Here is a 24,907-nt window from a genome sequence, read left to right as displayed (position 1 = left end):
GATTTTTAAAAAAATTTAGTAACAATAAATCAAGATAAAAAGAATAAAAAATCAAACTCAATAAACTGCTCTATTTATAGCGAATAAAAGATAATAGTATAAACATATATTCACTGTGACATAAAATCACAATTATTCAAAAAAGTTACTTATAACTTTTTAAAAAAATCACAATTCTTTGAGAAATTCACAATCCTTCAATGTGACAATGTGTATGCTTTTAATATAATATAAAAAAACAAATATACATATAAAAGACATACTAATTGATTTTTTTTAGTTGAATTATTATATAGTAGTAATTTAACATTCAAGTTAGAAGTTGCTTTTAGTTGGAGATATACCAATATGAGAAAAACTCTTTATTTTATAACATATAAAGGATAGTATGTACAAATATATATCGTGCATTATCAGAAAAATCACAACCTATCAAAAAAGTTACAACCTTCGACATGAAAATGTGTATGCTTTAATTAAATATTTTTGTTTTTTGTTAAGAATATTATAATTAAAATAATTGAGCCATAAATATGATATGAAAATTATTTTTCGTTGCCAGTTTATATATATATAATAAAAAATAATGAACTCAAAAATGATTTGAGCTACCCAAATTTGCATTTGCACAAGCAAAAGAAAAGACAGAGAGTCGTGTTGGGCGGGAAAATGAAGCGTCTCACGACTATCGAGAACAAAAAAAAGAGGTGATTTTTGAAGCCCGCCTCGCTAATTTCGCCTTTCACTCTCTCATTTCTCTCTTTCCTATATTTTGGCGTATCAGTCTCTCCCAGCTCGTACTTAAACCCTACAAATTCAAAAGAAAGTTAAGCTTCTTATTCCATTCAAAGATGGTGGTTCCATGCGTTGCCGAGCTTTCCGATCCTGTCAATGATGCGATGGTCCCGAGACGTTGCAGTGCGAGAATAAAAAATTTGAAGAGTGAGCAGGAAGCTCAGCGTGAGCGTCAGAGAGTACGGTGCCGCTCCAATGACGACTCAGTTCTTGAGAAGAAGCCCAAGGTTTATAAGAAGAGCAAGGTTGTTACTTCCTCACAAGCTCAAGCTCCTAATAATGACGTCACAGTTTCCACTGTTGATAGCGATGACGTCACTATAACCAATGTTGCTGCGCCAAATAACTGTACCGATCATCCTGTTCCCGAAACCTCTCTGAATCCCCACCTTAGCGGGAACGGGACTGAGAAAAGTTCGCATGCCAGGGTGACAGAGACTATACGGAGATTTAACAAGCATTATCTCCATTTCGTTCAGGTTTCCTCAATTTCCCATTTCATTTTTCCCGATAATTTCCGCAAGCAGACATTTCATAAGACAAGAGAGGGTTCAGTTTTAAAGCGTATCTCTGTCATGTGTGTACATGATAGTAATGATTTTCTCTCTTGTTGACCGTGGTTAGGAAGAGGAAATAAGATGTGGAAGAGCCCAAGCAGATCAAAAAACAAAGAAAAATTCAAAATCTAAGGTCAGCCCTCTCCCTCCTGTGATGAGTTAAACTAGAAAAGTACATTTGGTTGTTAGAACCATGAAACATATATCAACTTCCAATTTCAGTATCACTTTATTCTCTCCTTACGCCTAAGTTTGTTTAGGTGGTTTGGCCTTTTATTGCTCATTTTGATTTATGTAAGCTATGCAAAACTTGGCAGCCCTTAACGTATTTAGGTTGGTAACACATTTGTGCAGGAAGCCGAAGATGATGGCAAACGCAGTTCCAAGCGGCCTGATCTAAAGGCGATTTCTAAGGCATGTATTTCTTCATAAGTCCACATTGGCTGTGTTAATAATCCTATAACATGTTATACCAACTTGAATGCTTTTTACCAGATCCATGTACTTGTGTGCTAGAGCTAGACCAAAATAATGTAGAGATTCATCAATAACTCTGACATTTTCAGTGGAAATTTGGTAGTCTACGCTACTATTGGTATCTACTGGTAGATGGGGAAAGGGCCAAACTATGTCTCTTTTAATTACGTTATCAGATCAATCCCCTGAGATTGATTGCCACTCCTCCTGATTTATTAGCATGATAGATCAAATACAATAGGGTGACGAGATTGACTGCCACTCCTCCTGATTGATTAGCGTGATAGATCAAATACAATAGGGTGACTTTTATTTAGGAAAAGAATCCAAGTAGATATATCACCCATGTATGCTTTTGTAGTGGTCTTAGGGTAAATTTGTCTAGGAAGAGTAGAAAAGTAATGAGAATAGCGGTAAAACTGAACCTTGTTTATCATTTTGAATTGGAACAAACAGTTGGATAAATGATGTTTCTTTTTTATTAAGATCAGTGACTTGAAACTACTTGATTCTAAAAAGGAAATAAAAAGAACCAAACATGTATAAAAGCTATAATTGTAAACCACGATTGAGTCTATGGAAGCATTGGTACAGCTTCCATCACTTATCTCTAGTGTTACCAATCATCTTTTGTTTGTTATAGTAATGAAGTGATTTAATTATTGTGCAAGAAGTTGTATTCTATTTGCTTCACATGTTTGTCAAAATTTGAGTCTTTTGGAGTAAGTCTACTTTCGTACTATTGATTCTTAATGAGAAAAACTTGCAGATGATATCAGAAAAGGAGGTTTTGAATCGTGAGAGAATTGGCTCCCTTCCAGGTTGATTGTCTACTCTTGTTATATGTCTCGTGATATGATTGATTTATCAAATGATGGGTATTTGTGTATGACTGTGAATTATATAAACCTCCATTTGCTTTTCTTAGGAAAACCACTTCTTGCTTCTATAAGCTAAGTGGATTGGAATTTCAATTTGCTGACCTTTTCCTTGGAAAAAGTTTAGATACATTTACCCCGTATAGAAAAGATATGTGCACCTCTTGTACTCTTATCAATGCAACCTAAAGAAGATAATTAGTTCTCTCAGTTTCTCCTTCTCTCACTTGGATTTTCACATGTATTAAAAGACTATGATATCAGTTGAGACTTAAGTAGCTTTGTCTAACAATGATTGCCCTTTTGCTTAGTATTTTTTCTTCTCTTATAGTTTTCCCGAGTCTTTTGTTTTTTGGTGATTATTTCTGCTGCATCATTATTGTGTTTTCATCAATAATATTTTTTGGCAATTATTCTAATGGCAACTTTGTTTTTCTCTTGGTAACTAAGCCTGTAAGCCGATGTAACTGTGTTTATTTTCAGTGATTATCATGGTGATAATGCCTCTTTCCCCTTTTCAACTTTCATGGATGCAACCCTGTTTTTCATCTTGTTTGACCACTTCTTTAGTCTGTCTGGTCAGTAAACAGCCGTTGTTCGGCAAACACATGCTATGGTCAGTTAGTGTCACGTCAGTGCATTTGTCTGTTTAATGACACATTATCCATTAACTAGTTGGTATTAGTTGTATACAACATCACTCTACTTTCTATTTAGCATCATGTTACTGTTCAGCTACACACCCACTGTTCAAATTAGCAATTTGTCAGTGCCTCATAAATGTCCACTGACATGTCACTGTTCCGACAGCAACCACACTATTGTGTGTATTTTTATTGAGTAAATATTTTTCTATCTATAGTCATCATGTGTCAATCTGTTAACCTTTTTGCAGTAAACTGATTTTATTTTTTATTTGATAACTCAAAATACTTTGTTACCTCGAATTTGAACAACTTGAGTTTAAGGGAGATTGTTGAAAGTCAAGATAGATGTTGCTTAGTAAATAGGTCACCGTCATCTTCTATGTATTTTGTTTACACATGTATTTGTAATTACTACTATATTACACTCTTGGCTTAAGTGTTTGAAGTCATGAAGTTTACCATATCAAAAGGAAAATAAAAAAAAAGTTCTCTTCATCTCTCTCTCAGATTTCATGGTTCCAACATGTTATCTCTACATGTATTAAACAGTTATAATTTCTTGCGTTTGAGTCAAACCTGTCCAGTGAATACGAAGAGGGAATTTCTTAGTTTGATAATGTGATTTTAAGATTTTTTTACGCAGCATATAACCTTTTTCTTTTGCAGAAAATGCAATGGAAACTGATTAACTATCTGATTTTCAAAAAAATAAATGTTTGCATTTTGACCAAATGTATACATATGTGGCATACTTTGGCTCTAGAAGATGAAAACTTTGATGATGGTGGACCAACAAGTTTCTAATAGAACACGTCTAGAGATTAGATCTTTAACTTATGCGTCATTTAACTTCTAGTAAGCCTGTACGACATTAGCGTTTGTTCTTGTCCTTTACATTTGAAAATCCAGTCAATCTATATGGTTTAATGGTATGTTCTGCAGTTAAAATATGTTTTGGGGTGGCTGTATCTGTTAGTGAGTTTTAGTTTTGAGTTTCTTGTGGCAGGCATTGATGTTGGTCATCAGTTCTTTTCGCGTGCTGAGATGGTCGTTGTGGGATTCCATAACCATTGGCTAAACGGCATTGATTGTGTTGGCCAATCTGCAGGGAAAAAAGGGGTATATCGTTGGCATTTGAGTTTGAGTAACAGTTGACTAGCTAAAATAATTTCAATCTTGAATTACGAATTCTTCCTTGCTCAACCTAGAATAGTGAATGATGTTTTGCTTGTTATTTTTTCTAATTCATTTCCTTCAAATATCAAGAGAATACCATTTTTACTTTTGACATTTATGGGAGTTATCTAGAAACAAACATTTTCAAAGGATGTTACTTGTGCCTCAAAGGAAGAAAATAAGTTGTATCATGAAGGATGCATATTATCTGGTTTGTTGTTAGGGAAACTTTGATCCTTCATGTGCACATTCCATTACGGCCTAGTTTATTGTTACAGTAAAGACATCTAGAAATCTTAATCTTTTCATTAGACATTTTGCTGTTCATTTTCCTAGTCTTTACTTTGAACAGTCATAGTGAAGTGCATTGAACTAGTCATAGTGAAGTGCATTGAACTAGTTACCTTTATCAAAAAAAAGTGCATTGAACTATTCCCTACAGATATGGTTCTTAAGTTTCAACGAGAATCAACTGTGGAAAGTGATAAAATGAAGTAATTAACTATTTACTCGTATAACCCTTCGATGTGAAAGGTTTTCTTTTGGTGCATTGGATTATTTTTGATTGCTCACGACTTAAGTTATTATAGGAAATTCAGTTCATTGTCTATATTTGATGATAATAAAATGATACTGAACTCTTATTGACCCTCACGTGTGAAGTATCTATGGGTATTGCTTTTGTTGTTAATGTACACTCATGAGCTGCTGAAGGCAGTTCTTTTGTCTGGAGGCTTATACATGTCTTCTCTACCCTATTACACTATATTTTCCCGAATGTCTTCTACATTTTTCTTTCTCTCCTTTTTGTTTTGTTAACTTAATATATATGATCCCTTCACATCATTAGGAGTACAAAGGCTACAGTTTGCCCCTTGCGGTATCAATTGTCGTATCGGGACAGTATGAAGACGACCAGGATAACTATGAAGAAGTGGTCTATACTGGTCAAGGTGGAAATGATCTTCTTGGTAACAAGCGCCAAATAAAGGATCAAGTCATGGAACGGGGTAATTTAGGGCTTAAGGTTTGCTTTTTTCTTCTTTCTTTGCAACTACGGTTTGTTTTTTATTTTTATTAACACCTCTTATTCTGAATTGAATATATTATTTTCTGTTTTCAATGTGTGATAGGTTAGCTAACACTCCCTTTGTCCCAGTTCATGAGACTGTTTTTATTTAGGATTCTCCAAATGTTTGATACAGTTCCATTTCTATAGAAATTTGACAACTCTCAAGAATGCAATTACATAATACTATCCAAACTATAAACCTAGATGTGTTGTTTCTTTATCTAGCTGATTTTGCTAACAACCATTACCTTAATTTTTTCCTCTACTATGTTTATACAAGTCAGATTTAACATCTTAATCCGTTCTATAAGACAAATACCTGTTCTTTAAAACCGCAGAAAAGGCAGTAACTCTTATGGATGAGCATTAAAAGAAAGATTCATTTTATCCTCTCTTCTTTGTGCTTTCTCAAGCATAAGGGAGACTTGTAAAGAAGAGCATTAAAACTTTCTTTTCTTATGGATGAGCATTAAAACTTTCTTTTCTTCTTCTTCACTATTCAACATTTTTTTAAATAACTTTAAAGAAGAAAATTCACTATAATATTCACATTATCTTCATCGAACTATGAGAAATATTTGAATGGATCTAGAAATCAAAATGGGTCACTCAAAATTGAAGAAAGTTTAAACCCTCAGGGGTTGGCCTGCTGGCAATTGACTTGAGCCTTGGGGTTTGCTCCCTTTCAAGGTCTCAAGTTCGAAACCCACTAGGTGCAAACAATTTCTGAGGGCCATCGGACTGGGTAAAACCTGAATTAACCGTGGTGCACTTGCGGGAAACTCCTTGCCGAGGGCCTGTGCACCCCCGGAATTAGTCGGGGCTCAAAGAGACTCGGACACCCGGTGCAAATCAAAAAAAAAGAAAGGGGCATGTCGTTCTCAGGTGAACTGAGTCTTCCTACACTGTGTGAGTCCTTGCATGTGTTTAGTAGGGGAAATAGGAAATGTCACTCTGCTTTTATTTCTTTCGCTTTAGTAATAGTGATAGACACAGTTTTGTTATAAAATCTATTAGTATAACTTTCTTTTAATAGGTCAATTATCAACCGCTTGATGTGCTTCTACCTTTTTGTTTTTCGAACAGGATTAATGTGTTTCCTTTGCTTTCAATTTGTTTGTCTAACAACGAAGAATTGTGGGGATGAGTGGAAAAGTGATATTTACCTAAATAAGCAGTTAGAAAGATGCTCAGTTCTAAATTATGTATTTGATGAGATTTTTTGTTGGGTTGTTTCACTGAGAAAGAAAACATAAGTTCGAATTAGGGAAGTATATTGTTTTTGAATTAATGTCAAGGATAACAAATAAGCCAAAGATAAAATACAAAGCTTGGAAATGTTTTTTAAGCAGCACCTTTTCTGGTGAGATTTTGGTGATCTTGTTCTGATATTTTTTGATAAGCAACTCAAGTTGGTTTTTCTTTTCCACCTTGAGTTGGCAAAAATATTGACTTCGAGGTGTGATTAAAATATGATAATGATCAATTGGTCAAATTGGTGCTTTGTTGAAGTGATTTATATAGTAACACTTATTGTTCTATCTGTTCATAGTGTTCCTGCTGTGGTGTTTTGCGGATAAAGTTACAGATTTCTAGTAGGGGTGGGCATTCAGTACTTCGATTTTCGGTTTTTCAATGGTATATATCAAATACCAATCCAAAGTTAGTTAGGTTTGGTTTATATTGTTCAGTATGGGTTCAGCTCTTCGGTATGATCTTGGTATATTAGACTATTTTTCTGCTTGAAAAACTGGTCTATTTTCAACCCTCAGGGGTTGGCCTGTTGGCAATTGACTTGAGCCTTGGGGTTTGCTCCCTTTCAAGGTCTCAAGTTCGAAACCCACTAGGTGCAAACAATTTCTGAGGGCCATCGGACTGGGTAAAACCTGAATTAACCGTGGTGCACTTGCGGGAAACTCCTTGCCGAGGGCCTGTGCACCCCCGGGATTAGTCGGGGCTCAAAGAGACTCGGACACCCGGTGCAAATCAAAAAAAAAAAAACTGGTCTATTTTCTATCTAAAAGTTGGCTGAACTTCTAATTTGCATCAACTTTTTGAATAAGAGATCTACAGACATTAGCATCTTACCTAATATACTGCAACTAAAGCCCTTTGGACTATAAAACTCAATATACAGCGACTGTAATTACAATAGTTCGGTATTTCGGCTGAACCGATACACCTATATATTAAAACTTCATAACCAAAAACTGTACCGAAGACCGAACTTTTCAAAATCAAAATTGATACCCGTTTGGCCATGATAAATTTTCACTTTTTCCAGACAATTATTTCACTTTATTCAAAAAACAGCGTTTGTTCATGAAAATTCCAAATACAACTTGAAGTTGTATTTGGAAAACACCCAAAACCTTGATTACACTTTTTTCACTTTCACTTTTTTCAATTTTACTGTATTTTTCTTTGTCAAATTGTAGCCTAAATTTTTTACTTTTATAATAATAACCCATTTCAATTATATTTCATATTTTAATCATGTTTCATGTTTTTTTATAGGAAAAGTACACTCAAACAAACAAATATTATTTGCAAAATTTATAACCAAATACTACTCCAACTTCAAAAATTTCAAATAAAGTGAAAACATATTTGCAATAGTATGTAATAGCTCGTATATGAGAATTTAATCTTAGAGCAAATTTGATTTTATGTTTCTGGTGAATTAGTCAAGTTGAGTGATTTTTCTACTTTATAAAAAATTGGGGGTATAAATCATATTTAGAAAAAGTAATTTCAAATTCTAAATATTCTTTGCAAAAAGTATGGCCAAACACATCTTCAACTTCAAAAATTCCAAATAAAGTGATTTTTTTGGTTTTCATGGCCAAACACCCACTTATTTGGCTACGTCTGTCTTTTTTTATGCCACCCCCTACTTTTAAGGACTTGATTGTTTTTTCTTGGCACTTTCCTATATTTCTTTCTGCTGAAAAACCTTCACAACCAATGGCGTTTAGTTTTGCACATATAGTTGTGCTCATTAGTTTTCTTAAGTCCTTATTCCTTAAGAGTGGTCAAGTTGTTGAATCTACATTTCTTGCTCTCTGTTTGCAGAACTGTATGGAGCAATCTGTACCTGTAAGGGTTACACGTGGACATCGGTGTGTAAATAGTTACGTTGGAAAGGTTTATACCTATGATGGCTTGTATAAGGTAATCAATATTGTTTTTCTTCATCTTTGAATCCCAAAATAAATTCTTTATGAAATATGTAAATGCTGACTGTGTTTGTTAAAGTTGAGTCATATTTCTATCTGTTGATATGCAGTTTGTCATTCAGCTTCCCATCTTTGTTCTATTTATTGGGCTTGCTTAAATGGGTCATTTAAGAGATAGTAATAGTATGTACTTAAACTGCTGTTGCTAGCAGGAACCAAAGATAGAAGAGAAAATGGAAGCAACATTCAGTCAACATATGGATGTGTTGGTGTAGGTGATTTAGGATTTTGAGTGGTTTATATGCTTAATCTCATGATATTGGGCCATTTAGTCAGGTCAGATGTGGATTCTGACTATAACATGTTTGATTATGCAGTCCTGACCAATATATCAGATATTTCTCTAAATGGGTTATATGGCCATCAATTTGAAAAAGAGAAGTGATGAAAAGAAGTAAAAGAATTATCAGTGATATCACTTTTCAACCTTCTGCTGTTTGTGGAAGTCAATTTTTTTACTTTCTTTAAATTGTGGTGGTGTAGATTTTGGGTGCTGTGCAAATGTTAAAGCATTGATGCAGTCATGCATTACAGTTGTTTAGTTTTCTTTTGCAGGTTGTAAATTACTGGGCGGAGAAGGGTATTTCTGGATTCACGGTTTATAAGTTTCGATTAAAGCGTATTGAAGGACAACCTGTGTTGACCACCAACCAGGTTTCTTTCCTTTTTAACTTGACTTCTTTTGCAGTGGTATCTTATGGATTAATTTGAATTTTTGTTCCTGTCCCCGATTACTAAGTGTCTTCTTTGCACTCTGAGATTTTCTTGGAGTTTGGGAGACTACAAAACAATGAATAACATAAATACCCTACTTGTGAAAATGCTCTCAGGCATGATTGTTGAGGCATGACTTGAACCTTTCCAAAAACCTTCTTTTTCACTCCGGTGGTCCTTCTGATCACCGGAAACCACCATTAACATCTACTTTCTTTCTCCTGCAAAACCCTCTTTTCTTCATTATGGAAGACTGTTTTTACTTCGCGTTAGGTTTTAAGTCCTTCGACATCGAGAGAATCATAGGGACGACAGGGGATTGGTATGAATGGACAAAAAGGAGTAGGAAAGCAATCACAAGAACATCTTTTAGCAAGAAATTGATGGACTGGATTGTCCAAGTTCTTCCATAGACGTCGAAAGGAAAAGGAAAAGTAGTCAGAAGATGGAAGAGAACAGAGCCATTAGCAGAATTTTTTTGTGCGAGAAATTTCAACAATTATGGTGGATACATCAGCTTGATAAATGTCAGTGGCAGAAGGAGATCAGTTATCATCATCCCACAGCTGACCTGCAATTCTGGTTGGGATATCATAGCGGACAAAGTAAGGAGATTCATTCTCTCTCAAAAGATGGAAGAAAACAGAGTGAAGTACAGACTAGTTGAAAACAACTTCCCATATCAGAGACTCTGAAGAGCATTAAATGAAGGAACAAGGAAGGAGGTGTGGTAAATACCAAACCAGCACTAATGAAGGGGGGGACCTATTTGCATTGATGACAGTTCTTGTACACAAAGTGAAGTGTTGCATAGAAGTCTGGTGGGTAGCTTTGAAGTGTCGGAAAAAATGTCACCTTCACTGAATGAAATCAGGAGGTGGGCCAATAAAACTTGGAAACAAGCGCATGGATTGAACATCTATGAGATGTGGAATGGTAATTTCTTGTTCGAATTCGCAGGTAAGACAACGGCGGAGCAAGTGATCTCAGGGGATTGGATCTGGAACAAAGTGATACTCCGATTGAGATGGTGGATCACGACAAGAGTAATCCTGGAAAAGGATAACAGTAACAGTTCCACATGGGTAAGGATACTGGATTTACCGTTACACCTCTGGTCACAGAAAGTCTTTAAAGCCATTGGAGATTGCTGTGGAGGATGGATCGAAACTGAGGAAGAGATGCAGTTATGAAATCACCTCAAATGGGCAAAGATTAGAGTTAAAGGAGATGGAACAGAAATCCCAAAAGAGGCGTCCATCCAAAACACTGGCATCATTTTCTCCATGTAGTTGTGGTCAGAACTCCCAGCAAAAATCTCCATTAGAGAAGAGAGGAANGGGGAGCTATTATCCAACAGGTATCTAGGTCATACCCAAAGGGTAAAAGCGTGGGCTCTGATCTAGACAGACATAGATCACATGCTAGAGTTAAAAGACTTGGCTGTTAATTTTTTAGAGACCTTCAGAAACTGGGAAAGCAACACAGAATATTCTAAGGCCACAAGGTTATTGGAGAAGTCGATTTAAGGCTCGGGGAAGAGAATGTATTCAAGCAATCTAGGGCTATTACGGATCACCCTAAGGCTATCGATAATACCATATAAGCAAAGGGAAAGATCTCGAAGATAGCAATTGCGAGTCGAATCACACAAACTCGAACCTGCAAATGCAACAAATCTTTGAAGCTGAACCAGTGAACACCCAAGCTCCGAATTTCCAAGCAAAGATTGAGACAGAAGCATCGAACCGGGTCAATTCACATATCCTCGAGTTAAGTAACACGTATGGGATGGCTTTTGAATGTTTCAAAAAAGAAACTTTAGCGTTGCTCATGAAGATTGACAAGAGAAAATCTGAACTGGATAAAGAGGGGCTGGAGAAGAACAGTGGAACGCCTAAGAGCAGATGAATTGCGAAGAATGAGTTAAAAAATCTGAAGTCTAGTATTAATGAAGGAGTGGAAGGAGGTAGGAACAGGGGGAGGAATTTAAGCTTAGCTTGCAAATGAAAGTAAAAATAATTACTTGGAATGTAAGGGGCTCAATAACAAGAATACTAGAATCCTGATAAACAATCTTTAAAAATAATTACTTGGAATGTAAAGGGGCTCAACAACAAGAATACCAGAATCCTGATTAACTATCTTTTTCTGGAAGGTTGATATTTATTGTCTTCAAGAAACAAAGGTGAATAAAAATATTGAGGAAATTGCCAAACAATTGTGGTCCTGTAGATGGATGAGATGCGGGTATATGGAAGCTGAAAGTAGTAGAGGGGGATACTTATAATGTGGGATAGTAGAGTATGGGATGAAAGCCTGATAGAAGTGGGTCAGTACTCTGTCACCTATGAGTTCAAATCCATCCAGAACTCTTTCACTTGGTTTTTCAGTGTGGTTTATGCACCTCATACTAGGGATGAGAAACTTCTCTGGTGGGAGGAATTGGCAGCAGTCAGGCAACTCTGTGATGGTCCATAGGTTACTGGTGGAGACTTTTAACACCAACAGAAAAATGGAAGAGAGAAGAGGATGCAACAGAATTACCAATGTTATGTCCGATTTCTCTAACTGGATAGAAGACATGGAATTACATGATACTCACTTAATTGGAGGGAAATTCACTTTGTTTAGAGGTATTAACCACCCGAATGCAACCTTGACAGGTTCCTTTTTACCATGGATTGGGAAGAAAATTTCCAAATTTTTTTTCCTAGAATAACATCTGATTACTGCCTTGTGATGCTAGGGAATGGTAACTGGGAAAAGAAGAAATCAAACTTCAAGTTCAAAGTTGGTGTTGAAGGTTTCAATGAGCTGATACATAGTTGGTGGAATAAGTTTGTAGTTGAAGGCTGTCCAGATTACAGACTTAATGTCAAGCTAAGAATGTTGAAGCAGAAACTCAAGGAATGAAGTAAAAGTACCTTCAGTGAATTGATCAATAAGAAAATTAGTTTGTTAGAAAAACTGCCAGAGATTGATCTAGCTCAGGAAAGCAGAGAATTAACTGAAGATGAAAGGATGGTTAGGGTAACTAGAATAGTGGAATTGTAGAAACTAGGCCAAGAATGAAGAATCTAGGTGGAGACAAATCCAGAATCTTGTGGTTGAAGCAAGGGATAATTACACCAAGTTTTTCCAAAGAATGGCAACAACACACACAGAAGGTATAACACAATTGACAAACTGATTGTCAGAGGGGAGGAGATAGACAAACCTGAAGATATGAAATCAACTATGATAGAGTTTTGCAAGAAACTGTACTCGGAATCTGAAAATTGGAGACCCACCTTCCAACTCCTGGATTGTCCAACAATAACCTTGGAGGAACAAGAGTGGCTCCTCAGACCTTTCTCAAAAACTGAGGTCTTGTGTGGCCTTAAACTATGTGATGGGGACAAAGCCCTGGGACGAGATGGAAACTTGTTGGGGAACATTTAAGAAAGACCTGATGTTGACAATTCAAGATTTCCACTAGAAAGAAGTTTTTGAAAAATCCTTTAATGCCACATTCATTGCTTTAATCCCAAAAAAGCAGGAGCGGAAGACTTGAAGGACTTCAGGCTCATAAGTTTGATTAGAGGGGTTTATAAGATAATCTCCAAGATTATCATTGAGAGGCTGAAAACTGTTATTGGGAAATTAGTGTCTGCTCATCAAATGGCCTTTCTAACAGGTAGACAAATCATGGAGTCTTCACCTTTTGGCAAATGAGCTGTTCTCAGACAAAACAAAAAGCCTCAGGTTTTCTTTGCAAAGTAGACATTATAAAGGCTTATGAATTTCCAATTAGAATGTTTAACAAGAATTTCCAATTGACCCTCTTTCACCCTTCCTTTTCCTTCTAGCTATGGAAGGACTCAATCATATATTCTGAAAGGCCAATATCAATGGTTGGTTAAAGGGGTTCAAGGCACGGATACAAGGGAATAGATATGATGAGTTGGTAGTTACTCACTTGCTATATGCAGGTGACTCCCTTATTTTTTGTGAAGCTGATGTTCTTTAGATCAGGCATATTCAGGCAATCCTTACCATCTTTGTAGCTATTTTAGGCCTGCATGTTAACTGACAAAAGAGCTTTCTATACCCAGTCAACCTAGTAGGCAACATGGAGTTGCTAGCTAATAATTTGGGATGTCAAATTGGATCTTTGCCCACAAAGTATCTAGGAATGCTATTGGGGGCAAAGAATAAGGAGTTGGAAGTATTGGTGAAGTGTTTGAGAGATGTGACAAAAGGTTGGCTAGGTTGAAGAGCCAGTATCTATCTCTGGGAGGAAGGTTGACTCCAGTGAAATCTGTGCTAGATGCCCTGCCACCATATATGATGAGTCTGTTTCCTTTCCCAAAATGTGTAGTAAAGAAAATCAACCAACTCAGAAGGACTTCCCTTTGGAATGGGAACAGGGAGAACAAAGGCTATAATCTGGTGAAATGGGAAGTTGTAACCCTCAACATGAAACAAGGGGGATTAGGCATCAAGAAACTCCGGCTGCAAAATTCATGCTTAGTACAGAAGTGGTTGTGCAGATTTTGCAATGAAGACACATCTCTCTGGATGAGAATTATTATAGAAAAATATGGCCAAATGAGTCATTGGACCACTGAAGAAGCTCTAGGGGTTTTCGGTTGCAGTGTATGGAAAACCATTAGAAGATTATGGCCTTAATTCAAGGTCAACACCTATCTCAAGGTAGGGATTGGAATGAAAATTGACCTGGAGAGAAAACTGGATAGGGTATGAGAGCCTTTTGGCTTAGTTTCCTTATTTATTCATTCTTAGTCAACAAGACAAAACCACTATATCTCAGGTGTGGAGTCAACATATGATTGGGAGATAGTCAGAATTGCAAACTTGCTCCAACTTCTTAGCACCTTCCCAGATATCCCTGAGGTTCCAAATAAGGTATGTTGGAAGCTCCATAGCAAAGGAATATTCACTGTAAAGTCATGTTACTGGAGGAATAATGTACCTCAAGCACAAGATCATTTATGGCCTTGGAAATTAATCTGGAAGATTAAACCCCCCCTGAAAGTTTCTTGCTTTGCCTGGTTGGTATGTAGGAGAGCATGCCTTACACATGAAGTTTTACAGAGAAAACGTAGACAAATTTGCTCAAGGTGTTTTATGTGTGATCAAGAGGCTGAGGTCAATGGACATCTGTTTTTTACACTGCAAAACAACAGTAAATCTGTGGAACATGTTCTTATGTATTTTGGGTGTGTGTTGGGTAATGCCAAAGACCACTAAAGGGTTGCTGCTGAGCTGGAAGGAGATTGAGAAAAGAAGAAAGGAGGAGGACTGGTGGGGGAACTGATCCAGCATGCATTTGGTGGACTTTATGGAAGGAAAGGAATTTATGATGTGTTGAAGACAATAGTAACAGCATCCAAAAAATCAAGATGAATTGCCTTAGCTTACTCTATTTTTGGTGTAAACAGGATATGGTGGGGGATATAGAACTTTTTGTGGATTTAATAGGAAAATTGTAAAGAACCATGGTTTAGTGTGTATGCTTTTTGCATTGCCCAAAAGGGGTGTAACTGATCAGTCTCATCATTTTTGGGATGATGAGCTTGTGTTTGTGAATATTAAGTTACCTTTCTCTCTCTAAAAAAATTGAATGTCTGCTTCTTGAAAGTAGATTCAAATTTGTAATTTCACTGATGACCAGATACCTATATTTCTTGAGTTTGCAATATGGAAAGTTCAAGCTATTTATTCTTGTCAGTCTTTCTTCTCTAGGTCGTCCACTTGTTTTACATTATCTATGTGTCACTTCTAAAGGTACAATTCCTTCCAAATTTGAAGCTTTCACATAGTTTTTGAATTCATGGTAGGCGGCAAACTAGTGATTTTCTTCTAATTAGGAGGAAAAAGAATATATTTTCTCCTAGTTGATTTTCCGAAGTCTTAGGCACACTTGTTTTGGCAACTTTGGAGAAACAAACCAAATGATGTGTTGCCAATTTTGGTATATATTGGAAACAACCACTCTACACACGAAGGTAGGTGTATGGCTTGCGTGTATCCTACTCTTCCTCGGTACCACCTGTGGTATTACACTAGTGGTCTGTCTGGAAAGACACCAGGTAATTGGAATTGTATAATTACTAGGGTAGTAAATACACAACTTAGTAATTACGCTGACCTATTTGTTTGCCACAGTGTAATTACTAGTGTACTGTTTGGTTGCACAAGTGTAATAATAAGGTTATATTTAATTTTAAAAATAAAAATTAATTTTTTAAATTAAAAATTCATATTAGACAAATAAGAGCCTTTATAAATGATATTAAATTGAATTTTCAGATATATATATTGTCTTTTGAAAGTATATCAATTAATAAACATATGTTCTTAACTAATATTTTTATAAAAATAATTGATTTATATTTCACAATTTTGTATCTTTTAATTCAATTAATCATAAAGACTAAAAGTGCAAAATTTCTATGAACATCATGAACTGCATGTATGACAAAAAGATTAATATTATAAATATAATGTCATAAAATTATCAAACATTTGACAAAAAAGATAATCTATCAAGTTTTATTTAAAAAAATAGGTTGCAATGTAAAATATCGAGTCTAAAACAAATGAAATTGAAAATATTACTTAAGTTCTAAATTCAAAACAAATAATTTAACATAATACTCTTATGTCAAATTTCAACATAACATACATAAATATGATTTAAAAGAAAAAAAAAACGTAAGTACATAATTTTATTCAACAATGAATTCTACTTTAATTTAAAAATTAGAATAATAACAAAAATATACTGATGATTTTTTTTAGATAATATGAAAAATTGCATGGAATCACATGAAGTAAAGGTTGAGAACAACAAGGAAATGAAATATAAATTAAAAAATCTTAGAATAATAAAAATAAAAAGTAATCAACTTGTAATTACACTATCTAATTACCAGCAATTTATAGCCTCTTCCTTGTGAATTGAAGAGCGTAATTATACACTGCCCAATTACATTCAATTACCAGATATTTCCATGAACAACCAAACATGACAAATAGTGTAATTTCACTCAATTACACCAAATACAATTATAGGGTGACTTTCCAAACATGCCCTATGTACGTTGTATTATCTATGTCATGACCCAAATCCCATCTAAGCCTTGTTGGCACCTAACATAATCCATCAAACGAACGAATCATAATATAACTTACAAGGTAATATAAAATAGATTCTACTAAGCCAAATTCAAACCAGACTATTAGACACAACCCCCAAGAACTAATGTCACAAATCAGGAGTTATGAAAAATTGCATAGTACAAGTCAGTATAAGAATTACAAGATGCACACATCGGTGTAGACACTGTAGCATGTGTATAAAATCAATGCGTAGTTTGATCGTTTGTTACAAAGTAACGATAAAGTATTTTCGAAAATCACTTATTGTTAACTTGTGTAATTATATCTTTGAAAGCAACAATATTATTTTCGAAAATGCTTTATCGTTACTTGTCCCTCGTTTCCTTTCATCGCAATATTAATAGCCATATTCCCGTAGTTGCTTGTCCCTCGTTTTCTTTTACTACTTTTTTTATCGTGTGTTAGTTATTGCAATATTTTCCTATTTCTATTGTTTCTTTTCCTTGAAAGCTATGCAATGCACTCTGTGTTATTTGCTATGTCTTCTTTACTTTTGTATGTCCTTTTTCATATTGTCTTGAGCCGAGGGTCTTCCGTAAATAGCCTCTCTACCTCTATGCGGTAGGGGTAAGGTGTACACTCTACCTTTTGTAGACCTACTTGTGGGATTTCATTGGTTATGTTGTTGTTGTTGCACCTTCAGTCACTTACTTGCCTTCAACTGATCAAATTTCAACTTGTCATATTAATTTACTTCTGTCATATGCAGGTACATTTTACTCGAGGCTGTATTCCCAACTCTATTTCTGAAATACGAGGGTAAATAGAATACAACTGATTAATTATCTGAATTGAATTTAAATAGGGCAGACTCTTACTTTTTCTGTATATAGGTTGGTATGTGAGGACATTTCTGGTGGACTGGAGGATATTCCCATTCCCGCAACTAATTTAGTTGATGATCCACCGGTAGCACCGTCAGGCAAGTACCTATGTCTTGATATTGTGCTATTCTGATGGCTTTCTCGATTCTTCCTTCCACATGTGCAAGATCTTTCATGTTAATGTGCGAAATGATTTTGTGACTATTGAAAATTTGGACTTGTCTTTACTATTAACTTTTAGCTTGATCTGAGATAAGATAGTGGAGAAGATATAACAGGGAAGTTGAGATGCATCAGCTTGACAATGTGTGACTTGATATATATCTTAAATTTTATATTGGTGGATGAATTACTTATTTGTGTATTTTCTGAGCATTCATGATAATCCAACTTATATAGATGACTGGCTGAACTTTGTGAAAAGCCACGTTTTCTCATTAAAAACTATGATACTGTTCTAAATACTTAATTTGAGAGTTAAGGGTAAGCAATCATTGTATTATATATANCCCCCCCCCCCCCCCCCCCCTTCCCACAAACTGTCGTGGTCTTTCTCCTACACAAATACAATCTTCCTTCCTAAAACTCACTGCCTGTATGGGGTCAAAATTGTCATCCTTATACATGCCTGTTTTAAGACGGCTGGAAAGGTCCGTCTTAAAAACAACATCATCCCCATCATCCTAACTTTTTATTATTTTGTTATTTGTCCAAATGATTAGAGTTCTTAATCCATTGAAGGAAGTTATCTCGAAAGACCTTCATATCCCTCTGTTTTCATGCACATTTTGCTAAAAATATTGTTAAGAGAGGAATTATTAATATGGAAAGAACCCATTCCTTGTATATAGAGGAAAAGGTTCAGAATCCCTATAATTGTGTGTGACTGGACGCAGGAAAAAAACTTTTACGAATTGTTTTTCTTTTCATCTTCCCTTCAGTTTCTAACACATCTCCTCTCTGGAAGTTGGTTTGCTCATCTCTCTGGAATTTTAAGATGCCACTATCTCTTTGGAGACCAGCTTTGATACTTTCTACGCGACATTTGTTTTTGAATTTTCATTAGAGCCAAGTGTTTGGATTCGTATTCTGAGAAATTTTTCTTCCTGCTCCTAAAAGTTTCACATTGATGGTTAATGAGATGGGTAGACTCCTTATAAGACTTGGACAATCGTCCTCCCTTTGAGCTAGCTTTTGAGGTTTGAGTTAGGCCTAAGACGTAAGTTTACATGGTATCAGAGCAGGATCCGTCTCACCCAATGTTAGGCCCCTAAAATTAAAATTGCCCACACACCAAATGCTAGGCACTGGGCGTGATGTGGGGTGTTGAAGAATGACAAAAGCCCCACAGTGATGGGTAATGAGATGGGTGGACTCCTTAGACTATTCTCTTTCCAAGATATCATCTTTTCTTCTCATGCTCACTCAAAAGTAACAACAATTTCTTTTTTTCTAAAAGAAAATGGTGGTTCAAATTAATGGAACTAGAGTTCCGCCTTCACCAGATTCAAAAGATCGAACTCCTCATTCTATTACCCATGAAATTCAAATTTTACAATCAAGGGGTAATACATGTTACTTCAAATCGAGTGGTTCTGGAAAGAACAAAGGATAAGAAGTTGACTGTCATTTTATTCGACGAAAGATTGAATCTGGGTGCCTTGTGACGGGTTTCTTGAACTCAAATGACCAATTGATAGGCATTGTTACAAGTCATATTGTGGCTTTAAAATTGACTATATCTGTGGCAACTTATAGCATGCATTTTGTGCACTCCAACTTGAAGGGGAATGTTAAGAACTTGAAAAATTATAAATAGATATTAGGTTTCATGAATTATATTTCACGGAATAGATATATTGAGGATTTATATAGCTGACAACAACTAGCTTGGGATAGAGGTATTGTAATTATTTTTAAATTAAGGTTCTAAGTATTTTTTAGTGTTGAATTGTGATCATAGCAGATTGGTTTTTGATACTTGAAGGATCCCTGTTGCACTTTTTTCATACACTACTGTGTGGTATAATTATGCATTGTTCTATCTTCATCTTACCTACTGCAGGAATTCTTTAAGCTTTATCAATTTCTGCAGTAACTCGTTTAATATGTTTTTGTGTTCTGATATTTAGCTTTCCCTGATTCTAAGTGTCATGAATGTTTAACACACGATTTCTAATGGAAATGGGAGGGTTAGTGGAGATACCAATAAGTTTGTGCCTGTAAACATCTTGCCAATGCGAAGTATAGCTCATATCCATTTGTGCCTATCTTTTTGATGTTAAAACTTTACACAACATTCAGGTTTGACTTATAGCAGGGATATCATATGTGCCAAAGGTATAAAGTTCCCTTCAGCTCCCACAGGATGCAACTGTCATGGTTCATGTCTTGATCCAAGAGTTTGTTCTTGTGCTAAACTCAATGGTTCTGAATTTCCCTATGTTCATAAAGATGGTGGAAGGTGAGTGCAGTATTTCAATCCTTTGTCAGAGTATGTTAGGTTAAATTATAGATGAATTTCATTTACCTCGGTGTCTAACATCCACTTGTGTTTCTAATCTGACATGTTTACTTGCACACAATTGTCAATTTTGCTGAAATGAGTTCTGTCAAATGAGAGTTCTTCCATTAAATAGAAAGAATTCTGGTTTACATGCCTAAAAATCTGCTATATATCCTAAATATCTCTGAAAATATGCTACATTAATCTATGCTATCTCCTATCATCATTACACAAATATTTAGAGTTATAACATAGATATGTACAGATATTTAGAATCTGTCCAATCATGCTAACAACAATTGCCTACTGTAAGGCATGATTGTCTAGGCCTTCATGCTACATGTTTAATTCTTTATGATATTTACATTTTGATCACCCTTTTCACATATAATAGTGCTCCTTCTTTTCTGCTTTTTGTCTGTCCTTAATTTTAATAAGAATAAATATTTTCAGCTCTCTTGGGATTTCTAGGGGATTTAGCTAGGGTACCTCGTTTAGCTGCTCCATTTTCCATTTGTGTTGGAAGTCCTCAGTTGACTAACTGAGAAAAATGAGGAAGGTGGTTTTATCAGGGTATTCATTGTAGGCAGTAGAGAGTACCAAGAATTTTTATAACCTCACTGTTCTCTCATGATGATTTTTTTGTGGGTTTTAGGTTATACGGACCATTATTATGTTTCTATAAACTCTGAAGCTAGGTGCAAAACATGTTTACCGCTTTGCGGAAGTTTCTCATAGCAGGTAGTGCAGTTACCAAGATTCTAAGGCACGTGTATCATTGCCACTGGCTTATTATAAATGCATTTTATGGTCCCTTGCTCCCTGCTATTAAATATTTCTGATGAATAGAACAAAGAATATTTCGAGTTGCCTTTTATATGTCTTTCCCTTATCTGATACCTGTTTGGTTCGTCTTATAAGTTATAACTGCAAGACACTTTCTTGCTCGTTAGTTCAGTGTAGTTATATGAGATATCATAATGCAATGCAGTGGAATTCTTTCAACATGTGACAAGTGCTTTGAGCTTTGTCTGGTACTTTACAGCAAAGCTGAGAGTTTATTAATATTCTGTTTGCAGTTGCCTTGCAGTGGAATTCTTTCAACATGCCTTTTATTTTCAGTATATTTTTCTTTGTAGACTTATTGAGCCAAAGGCTGTTGTTTTTGAATGTGGTCCGAATTGTGGATGCGGACCTGCTTGTGTCAACCGCACTTCTCAGAAAGGACTGAGATATCGGCTTGAGGTTATTTTACTTGTCTATTAACCAGATTTCAGATTTTTCTATACAGAAGAGTGCTGTGTATTCATTTCTATGGCTGTTTCTTTGTCAATTGGAGCAGGTTTTTCGTACTCCAAACAAGGGCTGGGGTGTGAGATCATGGGATTATATTCCTTCTGGTGCAACCATCTGTGAATACACTGGTCTTTTGAAGAAGACAGATCAGATTGATCCTGCAGCAGATAACAACTATGTTTTTGACATTGATTGCTTGCAAACAATGAAAGGGCTCGATGGGAGGGAGGCAAGTGTTCAGATATTTCTCTTATGTCATTTACATTTTTTCTAGGATTAGCCAAAGGGTGTGTTTCCAAAACTACTATATTCCCTGGACTTGATATAAGATTTAGTCGTGTAGAAATCATCCAGCTTTCATACTCTCTGATATTTTTGGCTGTTGCAGTTTTCCCTGAGATCAGGCATCATGACAATAGCACTATTCTCCCATTTGGCTTTGGTTCTTTTGTTTGGTTTTGTTTTCTTATTCACTTCATTTTCTTATGTTCTTCTGCAGAGACGGTTGGGTGAGGTTTCTTTGCCGGGATACTGGCACAACGATGCTGAGAAGACGTCAGACGGAGGGCCAGAATATTGCATTGATGCAGTCTCTGTTGGCAATGTTGCGAGGTTTATTAATCATAGTTGTCAACCTAATTTATTTGTTCAATGTGTGTTAAGCACCCATCATGACATTGGTTTGGCAAGAGTGGTGCTAATGGCAGCTGACAACATACCACCTTTGCAGGTTTCTGCTAAATCTTACTCCTTGTGTGTTCAATGAACTTGATAAAATTTGTTCTATTTGTTTCTAATTGGATAACAGTGATTAACTTAGGGTCCGTTATGGAAAGTGGGGTTATGATAAGAAGATTGTGTTCAAGAATCGTGGGACATGTAAAAGATACTAAAGGGTTATATGAGAGATTTTTTGGAGAGGGAACAGTGAGAATATGTTCTGCAGCTTTTCTAAAGGTTATACTGATGCTGCCGAATGCCCTTCAAAATTTATGTCATCAGTTTGCCCTATATCTTGAAGTTGAATAATGTGCACAATCAATTTCCAACCAGTTTGTGCATCAAGATTATTAAATTGTCTCACTGCTCTCTTTTATTGGAAGCTGTGGCTTCAAAACTAGTTTACTCCTCACTAAGAGCTGTAGCTTATAGCAAGCTGTTTTGACTTTTGACCAATCAGCAAGCTAGAAAAATTGCTTATTACGGTGTACTTGTTTACTTTTTTTTTTTTTTTGAGGTGTTGTGTACTTGTTGGTAAGTATTTGGGCAGTAGTCACGTTTGATTGTATGATTCAGATTTTGCCTGACCCTAAGGCTCGTTTGGTGTGAGGGATATAAATAGTCCTAGGATAAAATTTAGATGTGTTGTTTAGTTGACACGTTCGGAATAACTTATCCCACCATTTATAGCATAGTGATGGGATAAGTTATCCCAGGATAACTAACCCCATGATAGTTAATCTTGGGATAACTAGTTCCCAACCAAATGACCCCTAAATACCTGGAGAGGCTGGACTTTTATCCCTTATTAAGCAGTACTATAGTATGAAAAGCAGTATGAAGCAGTCTTTATACTATTAAATTGTTCATTGATTTGTTTATGGTTTACCTGTAGGAACTCACGTATGATTATGGCTATGTTCTGGATAGTGTTATGGATCGTGAGGGGAAGGTTAAACAAATGGCTTGCTACTGTGGTGCTGCTGACTGTCGTAAACGCTTGTTTTGATGGGTTATGTAACCATTCCTTAGCACACAATTACATATTTTTTGGGTTTCTATATGCTGATTTCTCATCATCTGCACTTGTGTGTAGTGTGTACTATCGTTGGGAAATTGGCTCCAAGTGTAATATATTGTATTGCCCAATGAGAAAACGAACTTGTTAATTTGATTTCACATTCATTGTGAATGTGCGTGCTTTTGTTAAATATATGTTATAGTACAAAGATGTGTGTCTGTGTTATCCATCACCTAATCTGAAGAGACGCGATGAGATAGTTATTCCTTATCTTGTGCTTTGTTACACATGGCCATTGCGTTTATAGTTATTCCTCTAAAAGTGAGGCCGGTAAATGAGTTGTATTTGGATGTTACTTAGCTACTGCGTTAAGACTAGTGCTTACCTTTGTAACAACAATAGTCAACTGTTGGGAACTTTGACTTCCTCATGTTGTACTAACTTTCACAGATAGGAAAAATATTCGACCTTACTAGTTTGATTTGCATTTCCATTTTGAATTAGTTGTTATTAACCTATTTAGGAATTGTTGGTTAACGCCCTGCTTGGTGTAGGTCTGAAAATTGGACTGTGATGATGGATGGGTTCTTCATGAGACTGAGAAAGTCCATGTAGAAATCTTCCACACTTACTGTAAAGCTGTCATCGTGATTCTCTCCCTTGTCAGCGCACTCCAGTTAGTAGGTCCACTGGGAATGTGAATATACCTCCAGCGGACAAAATGGAAATTATTATTCTAATAAATATGTTTGTTTTTTTACTTTTTCTAGTAAATAATAAATATTTCCTCTGTCTCTAATTACTTGTCCATTTTTCTTTTTATAGTTGTCCCTAATTACTTGTCCATTTTTTTTTTATAGTTGTCCCTAATTATTTGTCCATTTTTCTTTTTATAGTTGTCCCTAATTACTTATCCATTTTTCTTTTTATAGTTGTCCCTAATTACTTGTCCATTTTTCTTTTTATAGTTTTCCCTAATTACTTGTCCATTTTTCTTTTTATAGTTGTTCCTAATTACTTGTCCATTTTGACAAATCAAGAAAAAACAATTTTTTTTAACTATTATACTCTCAATTAATTACTTTGTTAAAGGTAGAACTTTTTTAAAATCTTAAGTTTTTAATTCATCTACTTCATAATTAATAAGGGTAAAATGGTAAAATTTTCTTCTTAATAAGTGTGTCAATTCAAAAGTAGACAAGTAATTAGGAATATAAGGAGTAGTAAATGAAGTGNTTTATAGTTGTCCCTAATTACTTGTTCATTTTTCTTTTTATAGTTGTCCCTAATTACTTGTTCATTTTGACAAATCAAGAAAAAACAATTTTTTTAAACTATTATACTCTCAATTAATTACTTTGTTAAAGGTAGAACTTTTTTAAAATCTTAAGTTTTTAATTCATCTACTTCATAATTAATAAGGGTAAAATGGTAAAATTTTCTTCTTAATAAGTGTGTCAATTCAAAAGTAGACAAGTAATTAGGAATATAAGGAGTAGTAAATGAAGTGGGGGCAAAGAGTGAGTTATATGTAAAACTAAAATTAGTAATAATGTATGTGGTTATGCCTTTTATTTTAATTGATGACTATGTACATAAAACATTAGATGTCGTTGTCATATGCAATGAAACATGAGAGCATTGTGTCATGACCCGCCACTTTACAGTTTAAATTTGGTATCGAAAAAATGGAGAATAATCTAGAGTTGTGGGGAGGTTAGTAGAACACTCTACAATTTCTTAGACTTCCCCTAGAAAACTCTAGAATGTCATAGAAAATATCTTAGAAGACTT

The 24,907-nt window shown here is 35.4% G+C and overlaps 1 protein-coding gene across 1 annotated transcript; it reads left to right on the top strand.

The window, feature by feature from the left end:
• The first annotated feature begins 674 nt into the window (after window positions 1-674).
• LOC125848905 (histone-lysine N-methyltransferase, H3 lysine-9 specific SUVH4) lies at window positions 675-23,266 on the top strand. Its single transcript, XM_049528869.1, has 15 exons — window positions 675-1,274; window positions 1,420-1,485; window positions 1,707-1,766; window positions 2,599-2,650; window positions 4,361-4,473; window positions 5,381-5,557; window positions 8,678-8,776; window positions 9,397-9,495; window positions 17,456-17,505; window positions 17,580-17,668; window positions 19,875-20,034; window positions 21,216-21,321; window positions 21,419-21,601; window positions 21,872-22,102; window positions 22,988-23,266. Exons 1-15 carry the CDS (start codon window positions 852-854, stop codon window positions 23,099-23,101), a joined length of 2,022 nt encoding a protein of 673 aa, XP_049384826.1. The 5' UTR covers window positions 675-851; the 3' UTR covers window positions 23,102-23,266.
• Window positions 23,267-24,907: the final 1,641 nt, after the last annotated feature.

This window comes from Solanum stenotomum, chromosome 12 (genome assembly GCF_019186545.1).
Source record: "Solanum stenotomum isolate F172 chromosome 12, ASM1918654v1, whole genome shotgun sequence".
In the NCBI taxonomy this organism is placed as follows: Eukaryota; Viridiplantae; Streptophyta; class Magnoliopsida; order Solanales; family Solanaceae; genus Solanum; species Solanum stenotomum.
Note: the sequence above shows the minus strand (reverse complement) of the source record. Positions and strands in the feature narration are given on the sequence as shown.

Excerpts from the sequence above, each read along its gene's own strand:
- LOC125848905 (XM_049528869.1), top strand. The coding sequence starts at position 852 with ATGGTGGTTCCATGCGTTGCCGAGCTTTCCGATCCTGTCAATGATGCG. Across the intron at positions 1,486-1,706 it reads AGAAAAATTCAAAATCTAAG|GAAGCCGAAGATGATGGCAA; the intron begins GTCAGCCCTCTC and ends ACATTTGTGCAG. Across the intron at positions 9,496-17,455 it reads CTGTGTTGACCACCAACCAG|GTACATTTTACTCGAGGCTG; the intron begins GTTTCTTTCCTT and ends TGTCATATGCAG.